A 27,792-nucleotide genomic window follows, 5' to 3' on the forward strand; every position below is an offset into this window, starting at 1 on the left:
TAAACTTTAAAACTAGAACACAGAAGCAGACTGCAGTTAAAAGGCACACAAACATAGTTTTCTTAAAAAAGACATTCACATCCAAAAATGATGAAAATGTCTTTTTCTTGTTTATTTACTTAATATTTATATATTTTTTTACAAAATAAAAAACATTATGAAACAAAACAAAAATGCTAACAAGTCTGTGTAAGGATTCGAGAGGGGAGAAAAGAAGCCATCAAACAGACTACAGTACTTGTGTTTATATATATATGTATATATATGTACAAGACAAGTTTATCCATTTAAATCTTTTTAAAACGCACAGTACAAAAAGAAAGTCACTGACAAAAAAAAAAAAAAAAAAAAAAACCCATAGTACAATTCTGTCCATCAGCACTTTCCTAATAATCATTACTAAAAGAATTTATTTGGGGACAGAAGATGGGGCGTTTCAGGAGGAGAATGACTGCAGGTATGACAGAAGGACAAAGGCTGTGGAAAGACACAGGGTGGCCAAAAAAAAAAAAAAGTGACCTCAATCCCAAAACAAATGAGAAACTTCACGCTTATGGCAAAACGCTGAGGTCAAAAATCATGCCTTAACGTAATCCAATCTCCCTGCAACATGAAGGGTGGTAAAGAGGACCAAAAATAATAATAATTTTGCAGAAAATAAGTCTTAAGTTAAGGTGACCAGTGCACTTCTCACATCTGGAGAGTACAATAAGGCTCCAATAAAAGGAATACACATTGAAGCCTATTCTATAAGTAGAACATTCATATACTGGCCACCCTGATGATGCAATTCATTCATTCATTCACACACACAAAATAAAGCCAAACTCACACACATGCACATACACACGCAGTACAGAACCAAAGCCTGTGAACTCACCTATACATTTTTTTTTTTTTTTTTTTTCATATATCTATTTATATTTGGTAAAAAATAAACTTCACAACTGCACTAGCCGATTTAGAGTGATATCTTCCTTTTTTTCCCAAAATAAAATTTGGTAAAAACTCATTGAAGGGGGAGAAACAGAGGAGGTGCAAGTACATCTGGATTGCAGGTGCTGATCAAGCAAGCAGCAGAAAAGGAAAGAAATAACAAACGATGTGAGGAAAACAAAACAATCCTGCCTTCTCTCCCTCTATCAAACCCCTCTTTTTTTATTATATGCATCAGTAAAAGGAAAAAGAAAGGGGAAAAAAGAGAACTAAACATTTGTCCTTTTAGAAAACAGATCTATGTTACATATTCCAGAAAAAAGGAGGGGGGGGGGGGGGGGGGGGGGGATTCTGGGCTTTTATGCATTTTGAACAATACAAACTCCAAATACTCAATACTCCGATCATGAAGGCCTAAGTAACTATCCATATATTGGCGATAATCACGCTCCCCGTTAAGACTTCTCCCCCGTGCCCCCTCCTCAAGCGGCGCCTTACAGTGCTATCTCTCTCTCTCGGGACAGTGCCACCAGTGGAATGGGGTTGGTACTGCAGGGTGACCGTGCAGAGAGAGGAGAGGGAGCGCCGTGGAGGACAAAGAAAAGGGGGAGGTATCTGGGGAGAAAAAAAAAAAGGTTCCACTAATCCAGCCTTTGGAACACCAGACGGGACAGGACAGGGGGGTTAATTGCCTCCCCAGTTGTAGCTGTTGTATGCCGACTTGTTGATCTGCGATTTCTGTTGAATGGAGGCGTTCTGACTGCGCTGTCCAGAGCCACCCTGAAAGAAGAAACAATCAAATTTAAACAAAATTAATTTCAAACAGTAAAAATTAGACAAACACATTCTTTTTATAGACTTCCTAGCCATAAAGATTTAAAAACAGCCATAAACATTACAAAAAGGCTTCAATTGGGGGAGGGGAATATAACATCTAGTATTATATACTCTAACAATAATTATAGAATATATGGTAGAATATTAATATAATACCTTTTGTTATTTAAATTGATTTAATAATAAATTGCATTTAAATAAAAGGTATTCTATTTAATAATAATAATAATAATAATAAAATTAAATAAAAAAATATATATTTCCTGAGCCTCATGGGTAAACACACAGCAGCATGGCTCAAGCTCACCTGTCCGTCCTGCTGCAGGTGGTGGTGGAGCATCTGAGAGTGTGGCTGCTGATGGGGGGTCAGGATGTGCATGTAAGGGGCCGGAGCGTACCCCGCTGCAGTCGGAGGGTTGATGGGGCCGCCACTCCCAAGTGCTGAGGGCAAACTGAAGGAAGCGCTGGGGGTTCCCGTGTGGAAACCCTGCTTCTCAAAAGACTGGAGGACAGAATAAGACACTTCAGCATTTGTGAAACCACATGCTTGGCGCCTCAGTTTAGTTTAAAAGTTAATCAAATTAAAATCTGACGAGGGTGCTCACCTGTGTCTTTGTGTAAACAGACCCTGAAATATCAGGGACTCCCGTGTTGCTTGATGTCACCGAGACTCCTAAAGTCAAAGCACATGAAATGGTGATCACTGAAACTAGCAAAACATCAGGACTCATCGTTTCAAAGCAGCTTTATAGAAAATGCATGTGTATTGTGAAAAGCGCTACACAAATAAATGTGAATTGTACCTGAGATGGTTCACTAAGTCACTATAATTCTGACTTGCATATGATTGGAGAAACAAGTGTAAAAATAAGCAAATTCAGCAAGTGAGGAATACTAAAATGTGACATTTAAAAGGAACATATCCCTTAACTGCTTATAGGTGGACAGCTGTGTGTAAAAACTGCTCATTATCTGCGGAACCACATTCTGTCATAGATCGGTACCAGTTCAAGGCTAACAGATTGAGGCGCAAAACTGCAAATAAATGAAAATCCACACATACAACATGTCATGCAATGCGCATGAGGCACACAATGGTACATAACCATCAAAATACTAATAACTTAAAAGGGTATTACTGTTACTTTTGGTACTCTAGCAGTTAACCAAAACTGCATGCGTCTTGCGGAAGAACATTGTAGCGGGAACTACTCATTCAACTCATATTTACATGAATGATTGACCTGAAGAATGAAAGCAGTATCATATACATGGATATATTTGAGCAGTATCAGGCTGCAGTTTTAATTTTGTGTGAAAAGATTGTATTTGTGTTTTATCTGTTAAAAAAAAAAAAAAAAAAAAAAAAGTATATATAGCACTTTTCATAAATATGGCTGTTTTCCAGGACTTACATTTCAAAAAGTCAAATTAAAGTACTGCAAGCAGCCAAGCACTTTAAGCACCTTAAAGTACGAACCCTGTGTGTATGACAAGTCACAGGTACTGGGATACTCCACAGTGGTTGTAATCCCAGCAGGTCTAAAATAGTCCCAATATAAACACTTATAGGCATATCGTAGGGATTCAGTTAAGACAAAAACATAGTTTGGAAGATGAAGTCATGTACTCGCCAATCATACAAATTCTGGTACATTCTGAACAAAAAAAAAATAAAGAAACATTGAAACATACAGTGGCAGAAGCAATGGATTTGAAAGTTACGATTTGTAAGGGGGTTCTAACATTAGGGGCTTTCGCACCGGAGGAATCTTTTCATAGTTCCTGTAACTAATGGCGGAAGTATCTGCTTTTTGGCTTGTTTGCAATGCAGAAACTGAGAACTGCCTTTTGGGGGAACTAAATTATCTCCTACTTCAGATGAGGGTCTAACCCAGCACAACAGGAACTACCAGTGACAAGTGAACGTTGATTAGCAAAACGAATGCAAAAAACAGGCACCCACCAGTTTATAACCCATTCATGAACATGGAAAACAGCGATAGATGGACCGACGTCAAAGTCCAAGAGGAAATCCAACACAACTTTGAAGGGACCAAGCAAAACATGATGCATTTCTGCTCAGCTAGCGACATTGGGCATCGACCACACAGCCAACTCTAATACTTTCAAATACCGTTTACTTTAACAGTTCTATCTAATAGTGTATAAGTTAGGACTGTTAAACAGATCATAAACTAATGAAGACCGAGAGTGTGACTGCTGTGTGCTCAGGCTCAGCGACGTCAAAATAAATGCCTGCCCGCCATCAAAATTAATGTCCCGCACAACAACCAGAGCAACAAGACGCAAGTCTGTCAGAGCTCCTACTGGCGGAACAAATGCAACCAGAAAAAAAATGTTCTAGGGGAATAATTAGTTCTTGGGGGACCACCCTGGTGGCTAGTTAATTAGGGTTAATTTTAATGGACAAATAATAGGGGCTTTCACACACACTAAAATAAGATGACTCTTCAGTAATTCAGTGACTAACTAAAACATTTAAAACATTTAAGGATGGCGAGAACAATTCCCTTGAGCATAATATAACATCAGTATTTTTGGTATATTTGAAAATGTTTGACAGTAAAGCTCATCTTTGGTCTCATGGTTTAGAGCAATTCTGTAGTAAAGTACTTGAACAAAATCAACAAATTCTTTATTCACAAATATCCCCATTAATAGTTTCAAAATGACTTATCTTAACTAAAGCATGTTGTTGACCATTATGCAATAAAAATAAATTAAATAAATACACACAGCTTTCATAAAAAACAACCTGAAAAAGAACACTGCCAACAAGTGTAAACACAAATGTAGCCCAGATCAATCAAGCTGAAAAAAATGTTCACAAGATTAAAAAAACCTATTAACAAAATATAATGCATAAAAGCAATTTGTGAGATAGATAGATAAAAAAAAAAATGAGACCACCTCTCATTAGAACTGATATTTTACCTTGTTTAACAAGAAACAATAGTCCACTTCAGAGAAACAACTTGCTGATTTTTAATAAATATCTTCAAATACTGAAAAAGGCAGCTCAAACAAATCCACTAACTCTGAAGTTGGCTTCTTGCATCGAAACCCCTTTTGCAAGTGTTAAAGAAAAGACTGTCACTGTCTTAAAAGTCACGAGTGAAACAACCCTGATGTTCAACCTAAAGTATGAATTCAGTGTCCTCCACCCTGTACAGAACTTCCTAGGTTCAACAGAGTTTCCTGATCTCCTTCCATCGGAGACGAGGAGGCATGTGACGGCTTCATCAAGCTCGACCAGGAGTAAGTTAGGAGCAAATGAGGGGAGAGAGAGAGAGCTCAAGAAAGAAAAGGGAGGAGGAACAAGGAAATTGGGGGGTTTAGCGTGAGGCTGCACTCACCCACTCCGGGCCCGGTGACAGAGCTGGCGGGCTTGTTTTGCGCAGAAGCAGCGGCGGCGGCAGCAGCGGCTGCGGCAACGGCAGTGCCGTAACCGCCCTTACAGAAATCCCCGCTCCCTGCCGAAGCCTGGCCCAAATCCTCATAGCCTGCAAACGGTCAGACACACACAGCCACAGCCCCACAGCATTAGACACACACCAGGCAGGGCCAGAGGGAAGGAGGAGAGAAAGGGACGGGGCACAGGGATGCAGCAAGCTGGGGGAGGGGCCTAATCGGAAAGGAGTACTTGTGGTGTTAAGAACATTTAAGAAGAGATATGAAAGTGATGGACAATTTACAACCAAAGGAATGGAAGTGGAGAAATAAGAACGGGGCAAGAACATTTAAGAAGAGATATGAAAGTGACGGACAATTTACAACCAAAGGAACGGGGCAAAAAAAAAAAAAGAGAACATTAGGAATGACTAAGATGAAGCTGGAAGATACATTCATTAAGGAAAAAGGTAATTTCAAGAAAAGATGTAAGGAAAGACATGAAGAACTTGAAAATAATTAAGAAACAATAACGACAAGAAGAATCTGAAGTATGATAAAATATTTTAAAAGATGGATGTGTTAGATTGAGGGAGAGCGTAAGAGCAAAGGAATGGGAGGGTACAACAAAACAGTGCTCAAGTGGTGGATGGTCAAAAGCAAGCAGCGTGTGGAAAGCATGTGTGAACCCAACACCCTAAATCAAGCGACCTCCCTCCCACCTCATTCTCCTTACATCACTGGTTCCACAGAAACCCACCCACTGGCGGCACTTTGAAGTGCTTAAGACTATTTGTGGGCAAACCCTGAATAGTTTAAATGCCACAGTTGGGACTCACTAGTTGTACAGATTCTCAAGTAGATGATTGCTCTTAAAATGTTCAAAAATGGCCATTATTCTTGAAGCTGCAGATTGATTTCAGTCCACGACACTCCAAGTCAAGTTGTATGATGCTCAATTGTTAAAACTACCCCACAAGTAGGATCAATGTTTAAAGCTTAGCGACACAAAACAAAACTCCATGCAGAACACTTGTGATTGCGAAGGTCATCTGGTTTTGCAAAACCAAACAAGAAGCAGTACTATGGATTGTACCTTTAATAAGATAAATTGTCTCATGCTTGAACTTCACAGACAAGAAAAGAATCAAACTTGGCCAATGTAGGGTTTACTGGTGACTGAGAAAGTTTAGTTAAACATGGCTTAAACTCAGCCATGAGGAACAAGATGGTATTGAGACCTACTAGTCAGTAGAGTTTCGCAAACTGGTAAACTAATTCTCTGCAGATTCTGTTGTAAGAACATCATTCCATCTGAATGTTTTTCTGCATTTTAAATGTTGCATGAAAGTAAGAAAATGCATTACCAGTGCTATATCCATGTGATCCATAACCACTAGCCTGCTGGAAGGCTGTAGCTGACGCATTGACACCGACATTCACACCATGCTGTTTGGAGGAGGTAGGAGCCACCTGGGAGGAACATTCAGAAACCGTCCTTAAAAGTCACAATTAAACTAAAGAGATAGATCTCTTCTCTAGCAGTTCAGAAGTTGTTGACTGGATTGAGATGTGCACTCAAAAATAAATGCTTGCAGTCAATTGTGGAGGGGCAAGGGTTTAAGCAGACTAAATGATTGGTAAAATTAAATCCTGCATATAAACAGAAATTTGTCGTTTTCACTGGAAGATCCAGTTATAGTAGTGAAACAAATAAATCAGAGGTGGCATAAACATTTACATTTCGATGTAAATGTATTTATGCCACCAACAAAGATATACTTAAATACTAGAGACTGGGATGGATCAGAGCAGGCATGTGACACATTGTGTTTTTACTAGGGCTGTAACGGTTCACAAAATTCACGGTTCGGTTCGATACACTTGTCACGGTTCGGTACGTTTTCGATACAGCAAAAAGAAAGAAATGGCAGAGAATATTTCCTTGATTTAATTTTTTTAATTATATTTTTATTAAAACTAACATCATAAAGTAGTGTTGTCACGGTACCAAAATTTCAGTATTCGGTACCAATACCAGTGAAAATCCACAGTTCTTGGTACCAATTTCGGTACCAAAGGGCTAGAAATCAATAAATTCTTTGCTGATACTTCATCATCATCGAGAGCGCAGTTCGCACCGTTTCAAAAATAGTCGATCTCCGAATGCGAATGAACTTACTCTGAATTTTAGTATTGTTTCATATGAGGATCCTTTTTCAAATACAAGGTCAATATTGATTTTCACTAACGACAAAACATCCGTGAATTTATATGGAACTAATCTTTAAGAGCTTTCCATCTTTACTCTCCTCACGTTACGTATTTCCATATGTGTCTTTCCTCCTTTCTTATCAACAAGTGGATTTACAGCCACCACATCAGCAGCACCGCCGGTCGCCATGTCTCAGTGCTTAGAGGATGCAACGGCACGCGCTTCGGGCATGCACGCGCATCAAGTACCGGGTTTGAGAAAACCTGGTACCGCAACGTTTCAAAAAATAAATAAATAAATATTGTACCGACTTGGTACCGAAGTACCGGGTCTTTGACAACACTATCATAAAGTATGATTTTTTTTTACTTTGAGCAATGGAGCTATATTTGACTTTTCTTAGGAGCAGCTTTTCTAACAGCTCCTTGGACAAAATGAAATGTAATATTGTAGTAGTTATAAAGAAAGGTTTATTTTAGTTCAGATTAACATTTGAGGGCAGCAATTGTATTCATAATGTCAAAATAAAACCGACGTAATGTTACTTGAAAGCATTATAGCCTACTATTCCTGCCAAACTTCCATGGTTGCAGTTAGTAGTGTTACTACAGTAAATCCATGGTGAATGTTGCTGATCTGTGGACACTGGATAGTTCATTCATGGCACAATGTTTCTTCCTGGTTTCCACGTCAGCGCTGTTTGATCTGTTAATAATGGAGAAATGTGAATGTTTCTCACTAGATCTCGCAGCGATGTTATTACTTCAGTGGCGAATTCAAATGCTTTCTTTACTGGATCTCGCTGTGTAGTAACAGTGCTGCTTGATCAAGATCGGCTCGCGCTGCATTGGTCCAAACTGATAAACAGTCCGTCAACCACACAATAACGAGTAGCTCAGTTTCGTTCCGCTTACATTTGCCATTTGATGTTGGGCAATGTTGTAGTCACGCCAGCATCTCTTACATTATGAGCGCTCTTGCCACACGCGACCCGCCTACATTTGAAATAACGAAATTTTGGTCGGCAGGAAAAATGGTCCAACCATGAAATGGTTCGGTTTGAAAATGCTTACCGAAAACCGAACTGAAAGCCTCGTACCGAACGGTTCAATACGAATACGTGTATCGTTACACCCCTAGTTTTTACACTGAATTTTGAGCAGGCACAGAGCAGCTTTAACTTGGCTGTGTAAAGATGCCTTAAGAGCTTTTACCGGAAACATGGCAGGGCCGTACTGGAAGGTGTTGGGCAGACCGGGCACACCAGTGTAATAGGGCAGGCTGGTGTAGCTGTATCCTGGTGGAAGGGCTGGGTTGAGGAAGGGCTGTTGGGCAGTGTGGTGTGTTTGTGTCTGGGTCTGCTGAGGCTGGGCCAGCGTTGTGGCAGGGGCAGGAGATGAGGCGTCACCACGGCCAAACTTTGACAGGTCGCCAGCTAAGAGAAAGATTTCAGACACTGTTTCAGATAATGAAGCTTTGGGCTCACAACCTCTGGGTTCCTTGTCCAGACGCTGAACAAAATGCACAAACCAAATTTAAAAAGACAATAAATCTGCATCTTACCAGAATAAGGGTTGCTCGTCAAACCGCCTTCCCTGCCAGTCAATGCTGTGGTTGGAGTGGCAAATGGGATGCTGTAGTAGTCCTACATAAGGCAAAAATAATGACAACTTCATGCATCACAAATAAACCCATTTCTGTTGATTTCATGTCAAATACTTCAGCTTATCAAACAGGAACAAGCCCTCACCAGTGGTATCCTGGTCTGCAACATCTGCAAGTCATCGTAGCCATAAACTTGAGGCTGCAAGACATAAGAGGTTTGTGAGCAAAATCAAAATACCACATATGTCAAAGCATGCAGCAGCAAAAAACAAACAAAACCAGGCCAAACACTCACTGGGTATGGGTGAAGCAGACCAGGAGCCATAATGTAAGGGTTGGGCAGCAGTGGCGGCACTCCAGGAGGCAGGTTTGGAGGTGCTTTCCCTGTTGAAGCAGCAACATATAATTAAAAGATGTAGAAATGGTTTTATCCAGTTATATCAAGCATTTCACAAATTGACATATCTCTGAGATAATGAAAGGGATGTTGTACAAGTCGAAAATGACATGAATGATCATGTATCAATTTATTCCTAGCAATCAAAGATGTTTTTTTTTCCATCCAAACAAAAGTGAAAAAAAAAAAAAAGATAATTCTAAAAAGTCTTTGAGGGATCCTTACTCAACATTATCATAGGAGGAGAACTTTTATGCAATGGTATAGGCCTATACAATTTGTCATTTTTGATCCAAAACACTAATAACAGCAATTCTTACCTGAGGCAGCCGTACTGCGAGACAACGAGGCAGATGAGGGTGCCAAAGTGGCAGAGGCAGCAGATGAAGATGCAGCAGCCAAAGGGGGGACCATTGAAGCCACACCGGCAACACTGTTCAATCCCATGGTCAGACTGCTGACGGGGCCCAGGGCGGACTGCGCTGAGACCGAACTGACAGATGAAGAGGGGGCAACAGGGACGCTGTGGGAGATGGGGGCTGCTGAAGTAGCTGAAGAGGGTGGGGGAACTGAAGATGGAGCCACAGATACCGAGGAGAAGGATGAGTGCAAGCTGGAATCAGCATCCACACTTGGGTGCTGAGATGAAGTTGAAGGAAGATCACAGTGAGCAAAAGACAATTTAATACAAATAAATAAAAGATTCACAAACAGCCATTTGTTGAAATAAATCAACAAATCATATAAAGAATAGATCAACAGAACTTCATTTTAAATTACACTCATTTCAGGGGAAACTGAATTATATAGTACACAGGTGAGTCATGAAAAACAAGCCCAAGGAAATGCAAATAAATGGAAATTTATAGGGACAATACGGATTTCGCATTGACTTTGCTCTATACTTATATATTTTTTAAAAAAGTGCATTTAGTTGCAAACTCACCAGCAGACTTGAGTTTGAAGCGCGAACTGAAGAAGGTGCCAAACTGTTTTGCTGTGTAGGGTGGGAGCTGATGGGAAACATGCAGTATTATTAGCATCTCTGATCCATACATACTAAATTGAAGCAACAACAACAAAATGGCTTACTTATTGTGTTGAGGGCCCAGTGAGCTGGAAGAGGCATCTTCGTGCCCGAGAGCACTGAGAGGCGTCTGATTGGATGTAGTCAGCAGGGAAGGAGGACCTGATGAGGGGTCAGCCAATGAGGTTATGTTGGAAACTGATGGTGGGACGACTGATTCGGACACCGGTTTCATGGACACTGCAGAGCCTGCTGCAACTGGCAGGGATAATAACAGTAACTATCAGCATCCACACCAATGGATGATAATGTTCTAATGTACACAGTTACGCTTTCAGCTGCTTCAAATGGAGCTCTCTAAGGTGGGATGGATTCTGATTGGCTGTCAATGTTTTTTTTTGTATCATTTATCGGCTGGGGGGGATAATCATTAAAAAAAAAAATGGATTCAATTGATATTTGACTCTGTACCATTATATCTGTGATGTGCACTTTCCTATTGTCACAGAATTAGAATGATTAACAGCTATTTTAAGGTGTCTGTATTAGTGTAATTATATAATGAAATACCGAGTAATTAACTACATGTACTTACTATAGGGTTAGGGTGTGGTTTTGGTTAGTTGCATGTAATTATACACAATCTACAGTAATTACATGTAACGTGAAACTAAAACTCTAATCATAAAGGGTAACGCTTTTTTACAGTTAACATTAGGGGTGTGCACGATACCAGAAAATATCAATAATCATTTTGTCTATTTTGTCGATAAATGATGATCAAACAATTTAGCTGAGTGTGTTATTGTGCTGGTACTTTGGCAGTTTTAGGACTGCCGTGGACAACTGACTCCCAAAGCTCCAACAAGTTTAAACAGATTTTTTAACTTTCATCTACGTTTTTACCATAAGGGGAATTTTTATTGAGTAGCGCAATGGAATGGAAAAACACATTTTCGTTGGGCATACGTGTATATGTATATATACGTATGCCCACAGATATACTATATACTCATTTTTTTTATAATGCCTAAATGGGCATACGTGTTGGTCTAGCCTAAACCAAAAAGGCTACTTCATGCAGTGTATGCACTAAGTATGTTTTTGTAAAGTGAGGGACATATTTGATAAAGTCAGATCGTTAAAACCACAATTACAATATTATCGTAGAAAACAATGTTAACTATGGGTTTGCGATGTATATTATCTTCCTTGATGTTAATGGCCCTTTACTTTGAAACCATTTGTTAAAGCTTGTCATACCTTCCAGAGATTGTGACGTCTGTATCGAACTGAACCCATTCTGTGGGCAAAAAAAAAAAGGTTTGCTTAGATGAAGCATAATTTTCACAAGACTTATGATGGTACATTGATAGGCAACTATCTCACCTTTGCCTGCATGTCTTTCTGTGGTGAGGAGGACACAGAAGGAGGGTAGCGCCGTGTCTGGCTGGCTCTTGGCTCATATAGCTCCATCTGATTAGGGTTGGACAGGGCTGTTGCTTGCTCACTGTGGACAAACCGGAAAACCAATCAATAGTCAGGCTGTGATTGTGTTACTGCATCATTCAAGAGTCTCAGTCGTTGGATATAGTAATGCGAGATACCCACTTGCTAGCACTTGTGTAAAGGCTGTTCTGGCCTTGGTTGCCTGGTGTCGTCGTGGCGACAGCTGCCGAGGTATCATACTCAGGAAGCACCGGTTCAGAGCCGAACTGTAATGCTCCAAACTGCAGGTTGAGCCCGGATATATCCGCAGATCCTGGCATCTCCACCGCTTGGGCTGGAATCTGTAAACCACAACAACATTTGAGTAAAAAGGACTGATGAACGCTAGAAGGCAAATCTGATCAATGCCATTATTCCAACTGAATAAGGCAATTAAAACAAAAACATATATTTCTTAAACAATAAATCGACAGCCAAATTTCATAATCATGACAGTCCTAGCTGAGACCAGAAAGAACTGCAGAATCATAACCTTGGTGGTGATGGAAGCCCTCTTCTTCTGCTGTTTGAGTTTGTGCTGCTGCAGGGGGAGGGGGCTGGACGCCTGCAGGTCGGCTGGGCTGGAAGAGGTCTGCTGACCTGGGGCAGGTCCCGAGGGCTTGGAGACAGGGGTGGTGATGGCCTGGGGCAGTGAAGACGACTGGGTGGACTGAGGGAGCAGAGCTGAGGTGGTAGAAGTGGGCGTGGCTTTGTTCTGCAAGAAGGCATCCATCATGGAGGAGGAAGTGGAGGTGGGCTGGTAGGGCTGCCGTTTGGTGAAGGGATTGTGCACAGGCTCTGTTTGAGGTTTTATATCTGACAGCACAGAGAAAGACAAAAAAAAAATAAGACTTCACAGAGAGGGCTAAACAATCATAGAAGCAATTCAAACCATGTTAGCCCTCTTACCGTATTGCCCCAGTGTAGTGGGGCTGGTATCCCAGGTAGAAGGAACAGCATTGGGCGGTCCACTTTGTGAGTGCTGGGCCGCAAGCTGGGCCAAAGCCTGAGCCGTCTTAAACTGCTCCAGGAATTGAGAACCAGTCGTGGAGCCTCCAGTGGTGCCTTTTGTATCACCAACATCACCGAAACCCTTACCAAGCATGCTCACCTGAGGAAAGGACAAAGAGCAATTAAAAAGCGTCTAAGTCCTGGGTGCCTCTAGCTACTTTAGGAAGGATACAGTTTATTAAAAAACTAAATTCCAATTCTGGGTCAAAAAAAAACAAACAAAAAAAACACACCTTTAAAATATGCCCCCCCCCCCCAAAATAATTACAGCAAATTGACCCTTAATAAAAAAGGAAAACCAACTGACACCAATTGCCGAAAAATGCACATTTTATTAACAGCTAAGACAGGACAGAGCATTTATCATCTGGCTTACCATGCTGTGCTGGCTGTAAGGAGCACTGGAGGAGGACTGGGACAGTGATGCTGTCTGCTTTGAGTTGCTAAACACCAGAGACTGCGACAGAGATGGCGGCTGTGGGCCTTCAAGCGAAGCAGGCTCTGCCTCTGAGGAAGAGGAGGGAGGCGTCTTCCCCAGCAACACCGCCAAATCAATCCTGAACATCAAACATGCTTACATCAATAAGGTTATCATAATGCTATGACTGCAGCAGATCATCAGGAAAATGTACACATCTGTGAAAGCATATCAGTGTGGTTTTGAGTGTTGAAATTGCATTCCTTAAAGCTAAAATTGACTTTCAAATGTTGTGACAAAATTATTACGGACCCCAAACTTTTGAACACTAATGTATTTTTGTTTAAAGAAATTAATACTTGGACTAGGATGCAAGGATCCATTAATTGATCAAAAAGTGACAGAACAGACATTTACATTGTTGTTACAAAAGATAAAATAAATGCTGTTCTTTTGAACTTTCTATTCAAAGAATCTGAAAAATGTACGGTTTCCACAAAAACAAAGCAGCACAACAGTTTTTAACAAATGTTTCTTGAGCACCAAATCAGCACTTTAAAATGATTTCTGAAAGATCATGTGACACTGAAGACTGAGCTGTATTTTTAGCAGCCATTACTCCAGTCACATGAATTAAATACATTTCAAAACATTAAAATTTTAAATTAATTATATTTCACAATATTGCTGTTTTTACTGTATTTTGATTTTTTTTTTTTAAGTAGCCTCTGTGAGAAAAAGAGACTTAAAAAATACACTGTCCCTTAACTTGAACAGCAGTGTAGGCAGATAAATGACAGGCCAAAATAATTTCATAAGGTAACTGAAAAGTTCACAGATGCCGTTGATAGATCAATTAAATCCTTAATGTTTTCTTAAAAAGCCACCAGCATACCTCTGTCCAGCTGTAATGGTGACATTCTCCTGTGGAACGGGCATGGACGCCACACTGGAGGCAGTGAATATCTTGGTCTCTGACAGCTAGACAGAAGAGACCAAGAATTAGATTTACTCAGTCTTAAAATGGAAAGAAGGTTTTTGGTCTCTGTTGAAATACTCACATCCTCATTCCAGTCCTCCGTGCCCCACTCTTCCGTGGCAGTTCTCCAAGCACCTGTTACACAGAAAATCAGCTCACTTACAATGACAACAGGTGAACAAATCCTTTACAAAATAGTCCGTGCAAGCCATTAAGACTCACCAGGGGCGGAGTCAAACTTGCGAGGATAGTTTGTTCCCTCTCCACCTGTAAACTCAAGCCCTGCGGAAACAAAGTTGGGTCAGAATAGCAACTCAGTCCATTAAAAAAAGCATTTGTAATAGAATGTTCAGTGTACTTCAGCCTGAATACATGCCAACACTGATGGAAACTGGATGAGGGGTTTACAAGAGACACTTAAAGCATTACTCACGGTTTCCATCCTCAGGTTCCAGGTTGCCTGTGTTACTCCAAGTGCTTCCACTTGTGTAGCTCTCCTCTGTTTGAGCTGGCTCAGTGTAGTCCGCTGGGTTGAATGTACTAAAAAACAAGTTAAAATTGTTTTTGAGCAAACACTGAAGTCATTTCTTGCTTCCCTCATTCACTCAGTGCCCATCAGTAAACAAAGTGAAAAAAAATCACTCCAACAATTCCACTATGACCTAAAAAAAACCACTCCTTTGTCGTAATGTGCTGATTGCAATTATACCAAAGAAACAAATGGGCTTTCCAATCATTCTCAAACTCTGAAACCAACCCGGTGGAAGCTAAACATATGAAGCTCAAATTCAGATGCATTCTTCAGTAACCAACTAATCGCTAATAAACCCTTTGATCCTACACAAACAAAAACCAACACGCTAATAAATTTATTTAACTCACCTCTCATCTCCTGACAAATCATATCTGGGGCCCTTATCAATCTGGCTTTAGGGAGAAACAACAAGGAGAATTACAAGCATCTCAACACAGGCAGAAAGACGAGGGTGCATGGTGTGAACAGTGTGCTTGTGTGTGTGCACGAGAGAGCGCGATGGCAACCGTCATGCTTGCGTCCATTACCGGTCAAACCACCACACCTGCTCTATAGGCGTAAAAGCTATAGAATGAAACACCTAAGCTAGTGGGGTGTGACTTACAAACTCATACAAGGCTAAACTTGTACTTGGAGGTCCAGAATTGAAAACCAAACATGCAAACTCCAAACGCACACTTCAAACCAAACAAGCGAAAGGCGCCAGTTAAGAAGCCTGAAGGAAACCATCAAAGAGTGACCACAAATGGCCTTGACAGAATCAGAAAATCAGTCCAGGGCATGACATGGCGTAGATGGGATATCAGCACTTCTAGACTACAGGATATTGCAGTTTCACTATGTAAATAAAAAAAAAATAATATATATATAGCCAAACTAAGATGCTAAAGTTGACATTGAAATTCAGAGATTTTTAAAAAGCATGAAAGACACATTGGACACATTCAATACTCGGTGCCACTTAAGATATTAAAATGCATCTTGTTTGTTTTTAGGGCTGGGCAACACACAAAAAAAAAATCTGAGTCTTCACATATATAGAAAAATTAAACTACTGACAAAAATAACTTAATTGTAAATTTATTATTTAAACATTATATTGCAATACAACTACCATCAATACTAAAAATATTTATAGTTAAATCAACCATATCTGCTCAACCATTTGTTCAATGAGGCTTCTCTTCTTAGTGGAGCATGAGGGTTTTATTCACACAAAACTGTGTGGTGGCCATTTAGTGACTATAACTGACAAATGCAGATACATTACCGTTCAAAAATTTAGGGTTGTAAAAGTTAAATGTTACTACTGTTCTATAGTTACTATTGTTACTTTTTGTTAAGTTTAAATACAGGTAGGTAGTAGAACATAAAAGCTGTTTGGTAAGAGGAAAGCATGACTTCCCTCTGGTACCCTTACTATGCGTTCACACTGGCGAGAGCGTCAAAGTGGCCGGAAGTCATTAATTTTCAATGCGAGTCGGCGGCGAGCTCCAGCGAGGACGGCGGGTCTTGGACGGCGAGAGCAGCGAGAAGAGATGAAGTCAGGTTAACTTTATGGTAATGAGCTATGACGCGGTTCGGCGGCAACTAATCGGAATGTAGAAGTCCTCCGCTTGAGAGGATTCCAGAGAACGCAGTCAAGTAAACTTTGGTTCCGACCACATTAGTTCCCAAGCAAAATAGAGGAGAGGTTGATCATGTGAATTTGATAAGGCGGCGGCGCAACACTATTTATAGGCAAAATTTTCGCGCTATAACGCTTGTTTTTCAGCGGGAACGCAAATTAGATTAGCACTTAACCATGAACACAAAATACAGACCACATAAATGGCTTTTAATTGGTTTATTTCGTTTGCAAACATGTCACTATAATTGTTAAGTTCTTTCCATCGATCAATTTCTTACTTCACATTTAAAAGATTCCATGAGTTTAACATATACCCTTCTCGGTCAGTCTGCAAAAATAACGATCAACATGCTTGTTTGCTTTGCGGCCCCTTTAAATGAAGTTAAAAAAGACCAAGCATTCGATCTACGTCAGAGCTTCCCCGAATCTTTCTACGGTGTCGAGAGTGAATTTTGCCGCTCTCGCCGGCGGCGTAAACGCACAGTTACTGATGTCCTGATTGGGAAACGTACCGTATTGTGCTCAAAGTAAGGTCCCTTTTTTTTGTATATTCACAGAGTGGCTATAGAAATCGTTTTTCATTGTTTTTGAAGTTTATACTAATGTTTGTTAATATTTTGTTTGTAGAAGGACTCCTTTTACGGTAGGTAAAAGTTGTAACATTTGCTACCGCATGGTATTTGGTGGAAATAGAATGGACTCGGTGCCAATCATTGTATCTTACTGCCTTTTTTCTGCTTGTTTCTGGAATTGCTGTGTGGATTATTGAACCTGGTTTGGACACTTACCAGTGTTGAACTAATTTACATCTACATCGTCTAGAAAGGTTTCTTCTTTCACCTATGGACAGTGTCATAAGCATCACAACATTCACTGCATGCAACATTTCAGGCTCATATCATAACCATTCATTTTATATTTGTATTTATAGATAGATTTAGGTCACTTGTACATTTACAATATGTGACTTTGCTTTGGGTTTATTATTGTGCAGTTCATTGTTGTTGTTTATTTCCATAATATATCTCTTAAGAAAATCAGTTCTTGTCTATTGTTTTTTTGACCTCAACCAGTTTTGATAAGTTGGTATGTAGATCCCTCCCAAAAAGACTTTGATTTATAGTAAACTTTTACCCAAAGAAGTACGAGTTTGTTATAGGGTCTTTTTAATAAGTCTCATGATCAAAGACTGCATTCATTTGATTAAATCAAGTAAAAATAATAATAATGTTATGAAATATTACTATTTTAAATTAACTTTAATAAAATTGAAATGCAATTTATTGCAGTGATGCAAAGCTGATTTTCAGCATTATTACTCGAGTCTTCAGCGTCACATGATAATTCAGAAATCATTCTAAGATGCTGAATTGCTGCTCAAGAAACATTTCTTATCAGTATAGAAAACAGTTGTGTTCAATATTTTTGTGGAAACTACAATACATTTTTTCAGGATTCCTTGATGGATAGAAAGCTCAAAAGAAAAGCAAAAAAAAAGTAACATTACAAATGTCTTTATCAATTAAATTAATGCATCCTTGCTAAATAAAAGTCTTAATTTCTTTATGATATCTTACTGACCCCAAACTTTTGAACGGTATTGTAATACTCCCCTAAGGTAATTCCCTCAATATAATTGGTTTTCGCTACATGTTTAATGGAAGTGATGGTGAAAATAAGAAAATGTGAGGGCTTAGCAGAGCTTCACTTCCACATCATGTAACAACCTTGTCCATTTTCTCTCCAAACCATAGACCTTCCATATCCAGAGGTGGCGTTTTGCATAAACGTGATAATTAAAAATTGTCAAAGGCTGACCTTTCTACCGCCCACCCTAGTTGCCATGAAACCATTTAATGCACGCTGTAAATCAACAAGCCTAAAAGGGCATAGCACCAAAAAGCAGCAAATAAACCCACAATAGCTCTTGTGCCTCGTTCAGACTGTCAGTCCAAATCAGTTTGTGGATATCCGATTGAAATACCTAGCAAGTGTGAACGGCGAATGATCACATGAAATGAGATTTTTACAAGTATGTTTCGAGGTACATTCATGTGGTTTTTGGAAATTTCTGGAAATCCGCTTCAGTCTGACTGCTCTGATCGGATTTTGCATGGTTTACGTGACTCGCATTGCAAAGTGCAGGACGAGCAGAAAGCGACAATATAACGGAGATATTTTGAGACCGGCGGCGACGACAGCATTAAAGAAATGAACGTTTCTGCCACTGCCTCATAAGACGCAGTAGTCCAGTGCGGCGGCTACACCATCATCATGATGTAAATAAGACAACAACGGTATTGCAAATCCCTCCATGTTGCAGTTGTTGTTTTCGGCATATACCTACTAACGCAATCTCATTGCCATAGAAACCAATGCACATATTCTAGAAAACTGAAGAGTGGCATTGGACAAATCGGATCCGAACAATTGTGATACAAAACGTGGACGGTAAATAATTTTAGATCAGATTCCAATCAGATACACATATAATCGGATTTGGACTGACAGTGTGAACGTAGCCTTACTTACCTGGTTAAACTTCTGCATGGAAAACACATTAAAAACTTTAAGGTTTACAGACTATGAATGCACATACAGTCTCAAGATAAGCACACCAGCAGGCTTTATGCTGAACCCAGAACAGCACTTTATGATGAAAACTTGTGCCATACCTTTAACAGTTGAAGCAAAAGTTTATCAATTTTACTAGCTAGCTGAATACCATCAGCGTTTCCCAGAACTTGTCATTCTGGGGGATCATTAGTGTTCATGCAAAAAGAGGAATGACCTGGATGGAGGCACACAAACTTACCCCATGCCCTGAGCTGAAAACCTCCCTCCTCGTCTTCCAGCTCCACCTATAGGAAAGGAAGATAGTCAAACCAAAACACATCACCCTATTTATTTGTTAATCACTACTAGGGCTGGGCGATATGGCCAAAATAATTATCACAATAAAAAATTTCATATCAGTCAAAAACGATAATTATCACACAAAAAAAAAACAAGTAAAATCTTTATTTCTTTCAAGTTTAAAGGCAGATTTTTTGCTCCAAAGTGAAAGTTGTAGAAACCAGACTGTCAATTGTTGTTTTAAACTACTCTTTATAGTCAGAACATGACAAACGCTTCACGTTTTTGAATTCTTTACTTTTCCAGTCATTTTCCCTTCAAATAAATAATTAAATTTCTTCATTTCTGGATGTGCTAATGGTTGCTATTGTTTCAAGTCATGAAACAGGTTTGTGTTGCCTGACTTTGATGACATATCTTTGCAGGGCAGGCTGCAATACTAATAATATTACATATTTTGCCTCTTAGAAATGCACTTTTGACAGTAGCATGAGTTAAGATGTAGTAAATTTATGTTCGTTAAAAAAAAAACAAAAAAAACCCCGTAACATCTGTAAAAATTGTAACAACCTCAGTTTTATAATGGTAAAATGAATTATTAGTTATTAAAATTATGGTACTTCCATAGTAGCATACATTTATGATAACCAGTTAAAACCACACATAGTACCTCAATACCATGCTAAAATGTAGCTATATGGTTTCTATGGTATTTGTATGAAAAACAGTAGCCTAAACACATTTAGTATGGCGATTTGTAGATTGAAAAGCCTTCCGACTGTATCGCCGCGCAGTGTTTCTCCTGTTTGTCAGCGCTGTTTCATCTGGCTTTAAACTAGTTTAAATCAGAGACATTTGTGCTCTTCGCTGAATTCAAGCGCTTCTCACAGCACCGCTCAGCGAGTAAACGCATCTACTATAGTAAGCTAGTGCTGCGCTGCCATTTGAACTTTGAGCTGAGAGGATAAATGGTTCGTGTGGTGCAGCTCAAACGAGTGGCTCCGTTTCATTACACTTTTGGTGCATTAAACATTATATCAAACTTTTTTTCGTACCCATTATTGTTTCATCAAGAAAAATTGTGTCGCAATAATTAACGTTTTAGCCCTAATCACAACCAATAGTAGTACTTGCCTCTTCCTCTGCCCCTTCCCCGACGGCCTCGCTCCATTCCTCTGCCAGCAACTCCACCTGCCTTGGCCCCATCTAACCCATTTTCCTGTCCACGGACTAAAGAGAGGGAACAAAGGTTGAAATGAGTTCAGAAATATACAAGAGAGAGAATAAATGTAAATACGGTCCCCTTAAGTCTCCATTAGTCCTTTTAAAACACACTCCTAAAAAGACAACTTGCAAGTTTGAGCTTGCCAAATGTCTCAATGCATATAAATCCATTTTGCTTGGACTCTATCCTTGATTTTTCTTGCATTAATTGGCATGCAAGCTTTATTTTGTTAAAGTTAAAGCAGTAAAATCATCAGAAAATTGCTGCTGCACAGAGCTAAGAGCAACAAAGTGTTGGCAAACTTTCACACATTTTATGATTAGTTCTGGTGTTTAGGAATAATAGCATCTACTCTGCTTTATCATTACCTCACTGAGACTGGGCAGCCCAAATTTCTGATTTATGTTTTGTTTTTTTAAGTTTTGTAAAATGCCTATAAAAGACTTGAGTCAATCAAGTATATGAGCCTTATGTTGCTCTTAATCTCAGACTGAGGCTGAGAGAGAGTATCCGGTAGCAGCTCAAACTTTACTGTGGCACACACTATCCCTTCAGCACTATAGAGAGAGCAGTGATGGGTTTGTGGTGTGCTGCTGTCTGTCCTGAGACAGAGAAAAGGCTGACTACAGACTAATAAATTAAAGTAAATGTTGCATCATTTAACAAAACGCCTTGTTTAATAGGAAAATAGTGTCATAAAGTCTTTCAGACTTTATAAAATAAAATAAAAAGGGAGTGTCACCAAGTAGCAGCATAAGCGTTCTCTCCACTCACACTCTCGTCCGCGACTGGCTCCACGGCCCCTCCGCGGGGCCCCTCCTCTGCGACGTGCCACATCTCTTTCTCCTCCTCTATCTCTATTCTCCTTTCCTTCGTCTCCTCCCTCTGTCTGTGTGCTTTCCTTCTGACCTGAAACTCCTTTTTTCTTCCCAACCATCTCCCAAGAGTCCTGCAAAGCAAAAGGCAAATTTAACATAGGAAACTTGAGGAAATGAAAGAGAGAGATTTGAGAAATGTGACACTTTGAATCCAGTCTAAATAACAATACATTTTGATGGACAGTTTAAGCGGTCCTTTCACACTCGCTTAATGTGAAAGCTGTCATGTGGACCCAGGAGCACACCAGGGTACCCAACCAGAGACAACCTGTAGGAGGTGGTCTGAGTTCAGTAGCACTGGAAGTGTGGCGCGATTCACGTGAATGTGAAAGCACATGCGTTTTAGCTGATGACGACTTCATTAGTCAAACAAAATGTATGACAATGATGATGATTTTTTCTTTGTCTCTTTTTTTTGTAACCAAACAAACCTTTCCACCTCTAAACTCAAGCCAAAACTCACCGTGTCAGGGCTGCCCTCCAACAGGATGTTGATGGCTCTGTTGACGTCTCCATTGCAGTCATGAAGCGCTATCATGGACTCATCCTGATCCTTTCCTGTGATGTCAACCAGCTGGAAAAAAAAGAAAAGGAGCAATAAGCAGCATGTAAACTCTAGTGATGGGGGGGGGGGGAAGAGCATCACAATATTTAGTGTGGGGATATTTTATAGATACATGGACGCCAAGTAAAAAGGACTTTAAGGACTGAATTTCGGCTTGGAATTGCGAGTATAGTGCATAATTTTACCCAAAGATCTGCACTTACAATGCAGGAAATAATTTGGAAATCTTTCATTCAGACTGTAATTTCACAAACAGCACAAGTAAATCTGTGCTTTCTCTTTTAGACACGTGCAAGTACAATGTTAATTCGACATGCAAATACCATCACACTGTATATGCACTTCAAGCCAGTCGTTGCACGCTGTGATGATTAGAATCTGTCTATATAATGGCATATCGCCTTTATATAGACTGTCCTTGTTCATTATCCATCAGACAAATATAAAGGTGTGAAATAAACAGAAATAGACTTTCTCTTATTAGATGAAAACATGTGGTTAAAGCTTTTTTGGCAAGTTTTCCTTTAGGGGATATTTGCAGTTAAACAAAAAAAAGTTAATAAATCACAATGTGTTATTACAATACTCAGCATATCGCAATATGTATTGAGGCTTAAGAATGGTGATATATCATAACGTGGGGCCTCTGGGGATTCCCACCCCTAATAAACTCCACATGGACACATATGACTTAGCCCATATATTTTGAAGGCAAAAAGAAAACAGAAGTGTCTGAGAGGACTGATGGAAACTGAGTGAACTATGAAGTGTCTGAGCCTTATGTTGCTCTCCAACTCAGAGTGAGACTGAGAGAGAGTATCCGGTAGCAGCTCAAACTTTACTTTTGCACATATGGTCACCGTCAGAGCTATAATGAAAGCAGTGAGGGAACTTTTGAGTGCACGTGCCTGAAAATGAAACTGCAGGTACAAGCGCATCAGAAATAGCCCAAGGAAAAACTAAGTAGAAGCTACGGTCAAGCCATTTCCACCAACAAATATTGTATGGCCTTTTTGTGTATTGTAGGGACCATTTGAAACTGGGATGGGGGTAAAGCAGAACCTGCCAATATTTTCCAGTGAACCAAACTGTTGAGAACCCTACTCACCTGTTTGACCTTCTCCTCAAAGTCTGCATCATTATGGTCCGAGATCATCTGCGCGAGTCGGATCTGCTCAGCAGTGGCCTGAAGAAACAAAAAGGAGAAAATAGTTTAGTCTGATGGATGATTTAATGACTAATTGCAAAACATTCAGCAATAATTATAAGTTCAAACTTAAAACTGTCAATCATACATAATTCCCTTTCAACGCAACACTTTTAAAAAAATGTCATACCACCAAAATTAGTGAATAATGGTTAGCTTGTATTTTTTGCACTCGTTTACAGATCAAATATGATCTCTTTAAAATCAGGTGGCTATATATTACAAAATGATAAATCATAAAACTGTTGGCAGTATGACACTGAAGCCTTGAGTAACACAAAGACGTTTTTTAAAGACAATGCAGCTTCTGTTCTTGGGCAGGTGAATTTTTATACTCTGGATATTGATTTGGCAATCTTTTACAATCACATCATAACAGTCAAACTGTATAACAATCCAATGCTTGAAGTGAGCTAGAATACAGCTAAGGAGAAATAGGTCAGGCATAGCATTTGCTTGGGCATAGATTTGTGATTTATTCCTAGAGCCCTTAATTTAACTCAGAACATACTCTGAGTGATAGACAGCACTGACTCGGAACATAGGCCTCAGTCTGATGGATGCCACGGATACTCATTTTCCACCAAAATGGTGCTGGTTCTCATGCCAAAGTTTTTCCGTTGAAACTGCAAACTGCTCGAGGACTACATAACCTGCCCATAAATGTCACATCACAGATTTGGTCTTAATCTTTAGAACATATTTTAACATCCAAAAGCTAATTACAGTAGTCAGCATTTTTTAAGTTATTAGGGCTGGGCAATATGGCCAAAAAAAATCATCTCTCTGTATTTTTTTGGCTAAATGGCGATATACAATAAATATCTCTGTACTTTCTACATTTTTCTATTTGGATAAAGAAAATCTGTATTTATATATATAAAAAAAAAAATATATAAAAAACCTCCTGCCCAATGATATCCTACAAACAATGTTGATACTGAAGGATATGGAAACAAATACAGTGAATGTAATGTAGGCTATGCAATATATTATGTGCAAAAAGGTGGTTAAAATCACATTACAACGTAAAAACAAAAATAATGCTTTTGTTTTTAAATTGACTAAAGGTTAAACTAAAAAAATTAAGATAAAAACAAAAGCACAAACTAATTATATTAGCCTGCATTTGATTACCCCATTATAATGGTCGCTTTCATAAAAATATACTTTTTTAGCAATATGTATATTTTAGTCAGGATTATTGCACTACTATTCTATTGTGCGCCATCTGTTTGGTGCTTGTGCGCGCGGCGGCGCTCCTTCACGGAAGCTTAAATTTTAGTGGAGATTCACTTGCAGAACGCTCGTCCTCTTCTGACAGTGAAATGGACATTTGTTTGAATTTCTAACATTTACAAATGGAGAATATACCTGTCAAATGTATGTTAAACACTGAGAAAAGCACCACATCTCAAACACATTAAACAGTGCAAGTATTTATCTGTCAGTCAGCAGCAATATCTGTCAGAGCATCTGACAGGGCATGCTGCTTAAAACTTAACTATATCTTACCAGTTATATTGACGCCCTTATTAATATAAGCTTGTGTGATGTTTAGGACAAATTGTACTATGTACTTTCACTGCAGGAGCTCACACTGCGTCCTCAGCTATTTTTCAGATGTGCTCGTATCAAACTACTGTATCAATATAAATGGTATTGCCTCATTCCATATCGTTTCAAAAATATATATAGATATATTGTACAAACTCGATATACCGCCCAGAACTAAAAGTTATACATGAATTTAGAGCAATACCCGTTCTTGTCTTAGGACAACTTTGAACTTTTTTGATCCACTTCAAATGTTAACTACTTTAGTTTAATACCTCTCAAAACACTATGAACCGTTTATCACATTTTCAAAATGTAATACACATATATGATGCTATACTTTGTGTTATATTACCTTGGCAGTAAATGACAAGAAAAATAAATGAATTAACGCTGCTGCCAGAGCGTTTCTCATACAACAGCTATGGGAGTGACGGCAAATTTTAAATCTAGTTGCCTTTTCTGAATGCCATAATCAATCTCTTGATTTCAAAAGTCGTCAAACACGATCAGATTTGTTTTTCTTTTGCTATTGGAGCAAATGGAAATACAAAAACTATATTTGCGGTCATCGCTAAAGAAGTTTACCCAACAATGATGACTTCCGCTTCTGAGAACCCCAGAAATGTGAAAGTGTCAATAGAAAGTAATGCGAGTAATCTTACCTGGGGCCTCTGCTTGTGCTGTGACTGGCTCTGTGTCTGACCCTGCGTCTGCTCCCAGTTGCCCCGGGCCCGGCTTCCGCCCACTGAAGTCATCATTTACAGTATATACAAATAACAGTATTTACAATGGAATAACGCCTTTAAAAGAGAAACAGATTGAAGATGTTATTAACAGCTCGCTAAAAATTAAAACAGCATTCCTAAAAACCATTACATGGTCTAAGCAAACCATCTTAAAACATAAAACATGGATGCAAACAAACACGATACACCTTGTGTGGCCATTTTGATTAGCCAAAACTGGAAGTAAACAACGTCACATGTCTGACCTGACGCTCTGGCACTACCCATAAAACGACGGCACAACTTTACCAGAACACCGACACAAATTCAATTCCGGGAATTTCATATTGCGCAATTATTACACGTGAAAACAAAACGGTGTTTACAAGTCAAGCAGCAACAGGTCAATTATGAACGCGCTTCCGGTGCTCAACATGCTCATTTTATCGATATTTTAAGGGGGAACTCCACACGCCAGATATTTCGACAAAATAACACCAAAATCAATCCACCTGGTGCAAGTTATGCATTATTACATGTATGGTTATAACAAACAGCACAGCAGCTCTGCGCATGAGGAAATGCAGGGCATGTGGTGGCCGAAAGAAACTGCGCACTTTATAACGCGCACAGAATCAACCAGCGTGACAGAAACACGCGGGACCAGCCGCGGGAAAAGAGACGGACGACGTGCGTGAACGGACAAAGCTCAAGATAAACAAACTTAACGGCCTTTGAACAGGGCCAGGATATATCTGTCACACTGAGAGTATGTTGGAGACGTGAAAACAATCACACAGCCCATGGGTAAAGGTGTAGACACATTGTCAACATCAAAGATGTTCTTTTTTTTTTTCACAATACACCATATAGTACATACAAAAAAAAAAATCAAATACATAATTTGCTAGATATAACATGGAAATTGCTTAAGAATAAAGGCACTTTGTTTCCATTCAAAGGCGCATAAAATCGCCTTGTGCATTTAAAAAAGTAGCCAAGCAAGCTGTACAATAGGCATCCAACAGGTAAGTTAACCTACATTACCCGTGGTGCTTAAATCGACATCCTGGGAATCCTATATTGACTTACCGGTCAAGGAGTAAGCAAATTGTAATCTATTAAACTTAGTTAATAAAAATAAAAAAAATCTTCAGAGATGAAGGGCTATGATTGGTCCAGGCGATGGGCCTTGGAAAAGCAACTCGGTATAAACTCAAACAAGCAGATCCAACGATCCTATATGAACACACACATACACACGGTTTTAATAGTCTTAAAGGGTTATTTATACGTCAAATAATACATACATGCTCTGCATAATGGGTGGCTTCCGCTCTGACCGCGTATAATAACCTCATGGCCGGTTATCGGGCATCATTATGCTGCCTGCTGCCCAAAAATAAACTTTGCCGGTGGTTAATCAACTATTTAGTTTATTAACGTAAATGAAAGACTGGGCAAATCGTCCGTTAGATTAATCGACACGATAGTAATTTGCGTTTGTTTTAACTGGAAGGCACACGCCCCCCGGGGTGAGGCGCATTCTCGTCAGTTCACATGTGCACTCGACACCGAGGCTTCACCGAGGCCTACAGGCCCCAAATGATGAAAAAATTAACAGGCGAGGTACTAACCAAAGACCAGGCTGGATGTCAGAAATGTGAAGATAACGCCGACCGAAGGAGGCTTTAATATCGACCTCCTAATCAGGAGGAAACAAAACACGAACTCTTTCGCGTCCTAAATCGATTCCCCAATGCCGACAACAAGGCCGAACCGACTCGCGCAGACAATAAGCGAAAGACTCAAAATTTACCTGTTTCTTTTCCACACTGACACCCGGATCACCGCGTCACGTGGTTTATCACAGCCACTGCGGTTTCACTCGCATAGCCCAACCACGTGACGACTACGTAAGCGTGCATATATAACAACTTAAACACAATTATGTAATTTGTTACCCTTTAGTAGATGTCGGTTATGTTATTATGTGTCTTTGACTCTATATCACAAATACATGTAGGCCTATGGCATACAAATTCCATGAATAAGTTATAGCCTACAATAGACATTGAACCTTATTTATTCATTTAATAAACATTAAATACATTAAATAGACACTTGTTTAAAATGAAAATGGTTGCAAATTTACCTGTAGGTCAGTAGGTTAACTAGTTTGTCACCATTTACTTACAAACATTTCCCCCAGTTTTACAGACAAGGCTTAAGCATAGTTCCAACTGTTTTAACCTGAAGCAGTTTATATGTCAGTGCCTTTGTT

At 39.5% G+C, this 27,792-nt stretch overlaps 1 protein-coding gene across 10 annotated transcripts; it reads right to left on the minus strand.

The window, feature by feature from the left end:
- Positions 1-907: 907 nt before the first annotated feature.
- On the minus strand, positions 908-27,398 carry ubap2l (ubiquitin associated protein 2-like). Of its 10 annotated transcripts, none has more exons than XM_084422548.1 (31): positions 27,328-27,352; positions 26,601-26,747; positions 25,446-25,583; positions 23,125-23,202; positions 21,915-22,025; positions 21,348-21,522; positions 20,483-20,578; positions 19,308-19,353; positions 15,210-15,254; positions 14,761-14,867; positions 14,550-14,609; positions 14,410-14,462; positions 14,244-14,329; positions 13,307-13,487; positions 12,829-13,030; positions 12,413-12,735; positions 12,043-12,221; positions 11,821-11,941; positions 11,695-11,734; positions 10,497-10,689; positions 10,351-10,417; positions 9,725-10,043; positions 9,303-9,391; positions 9,153-9,206; positions 8,966-9,047; positions 8,617-8,837; positions 6,555-6,660; positions 5,154-5,300; positions 2,379-2,446; positions 2,081-2,275; positions 908-1,716 (listed from the first exon to the last, which is right to left on the minus strand). In XM_084422548.1, the coding sequence occupies exons 3-31, from the start codon at positions 25,539-25,541 to the stop codon at positions 1,621-1,623; spliced, it is 3,636 nt and encodes a 1,211-aa protein (XP_084278674.1). In that variant the 5' UTR covers positions 25,542-25,583; positions 26,601-26,747; positions 27,328-27,352; the 3' UTR covers positions 908-1,620. The 10 variants fall into 10 exon arrangements, with proteins under 10 accessions (XP_084278674.1, XP_084278673.1, XP_084278675.1 ...); XM_084422547.1 differs by lacking the exon at positions 27,328-27,352 and adding an exon at positions 27,146-27,318; XM_084422549.1 differs by lacking the exon at positions 26,601-26,747 and having other exon boundaries at positions 27,328-27,398.
- Between the last annotated feature and the right edge of the window lie 394 nt (positions 27,399-27,792).

The sequence above is a fragment of the Rutilus rutilus genome (assembly GCF_951802725.1).
Source record: "Rutilus rutilus genome assembly, chromosome: 11".
In the NCBI taxonomy this organism is placed as follows: domain Eukaryota; kingdom Metazoa; phylum Chordata; class Actinopteri; order Cypriniformes; family Leuciscidae; genus Rutilus; species Rutilus rutilus.

Coding starts and splice junctions, on each gene's coding strand:
- ubap2l (XM_084422549.1), bottom strand. CDS start 25,541: ATGATGACTTCAGTGGGCGGAAGCCGGGCCCGGGGCAACTGGGAGCAG. Junction 15,255..19,307: donor TTTTCAGCTCAGGGCATGGG/GTAAGTTTGTGT, acceptor TTCTCCCTAAAG/CCAGATTGATAAGGGCCCCA. Junction 10,044..10,350: donor CTTCAAACTCAAGTCTGCTG/GTGAGTTTGCAA, acceptor ACTTCATCTCAG/CACCCAAGTGTGGATGCTGA.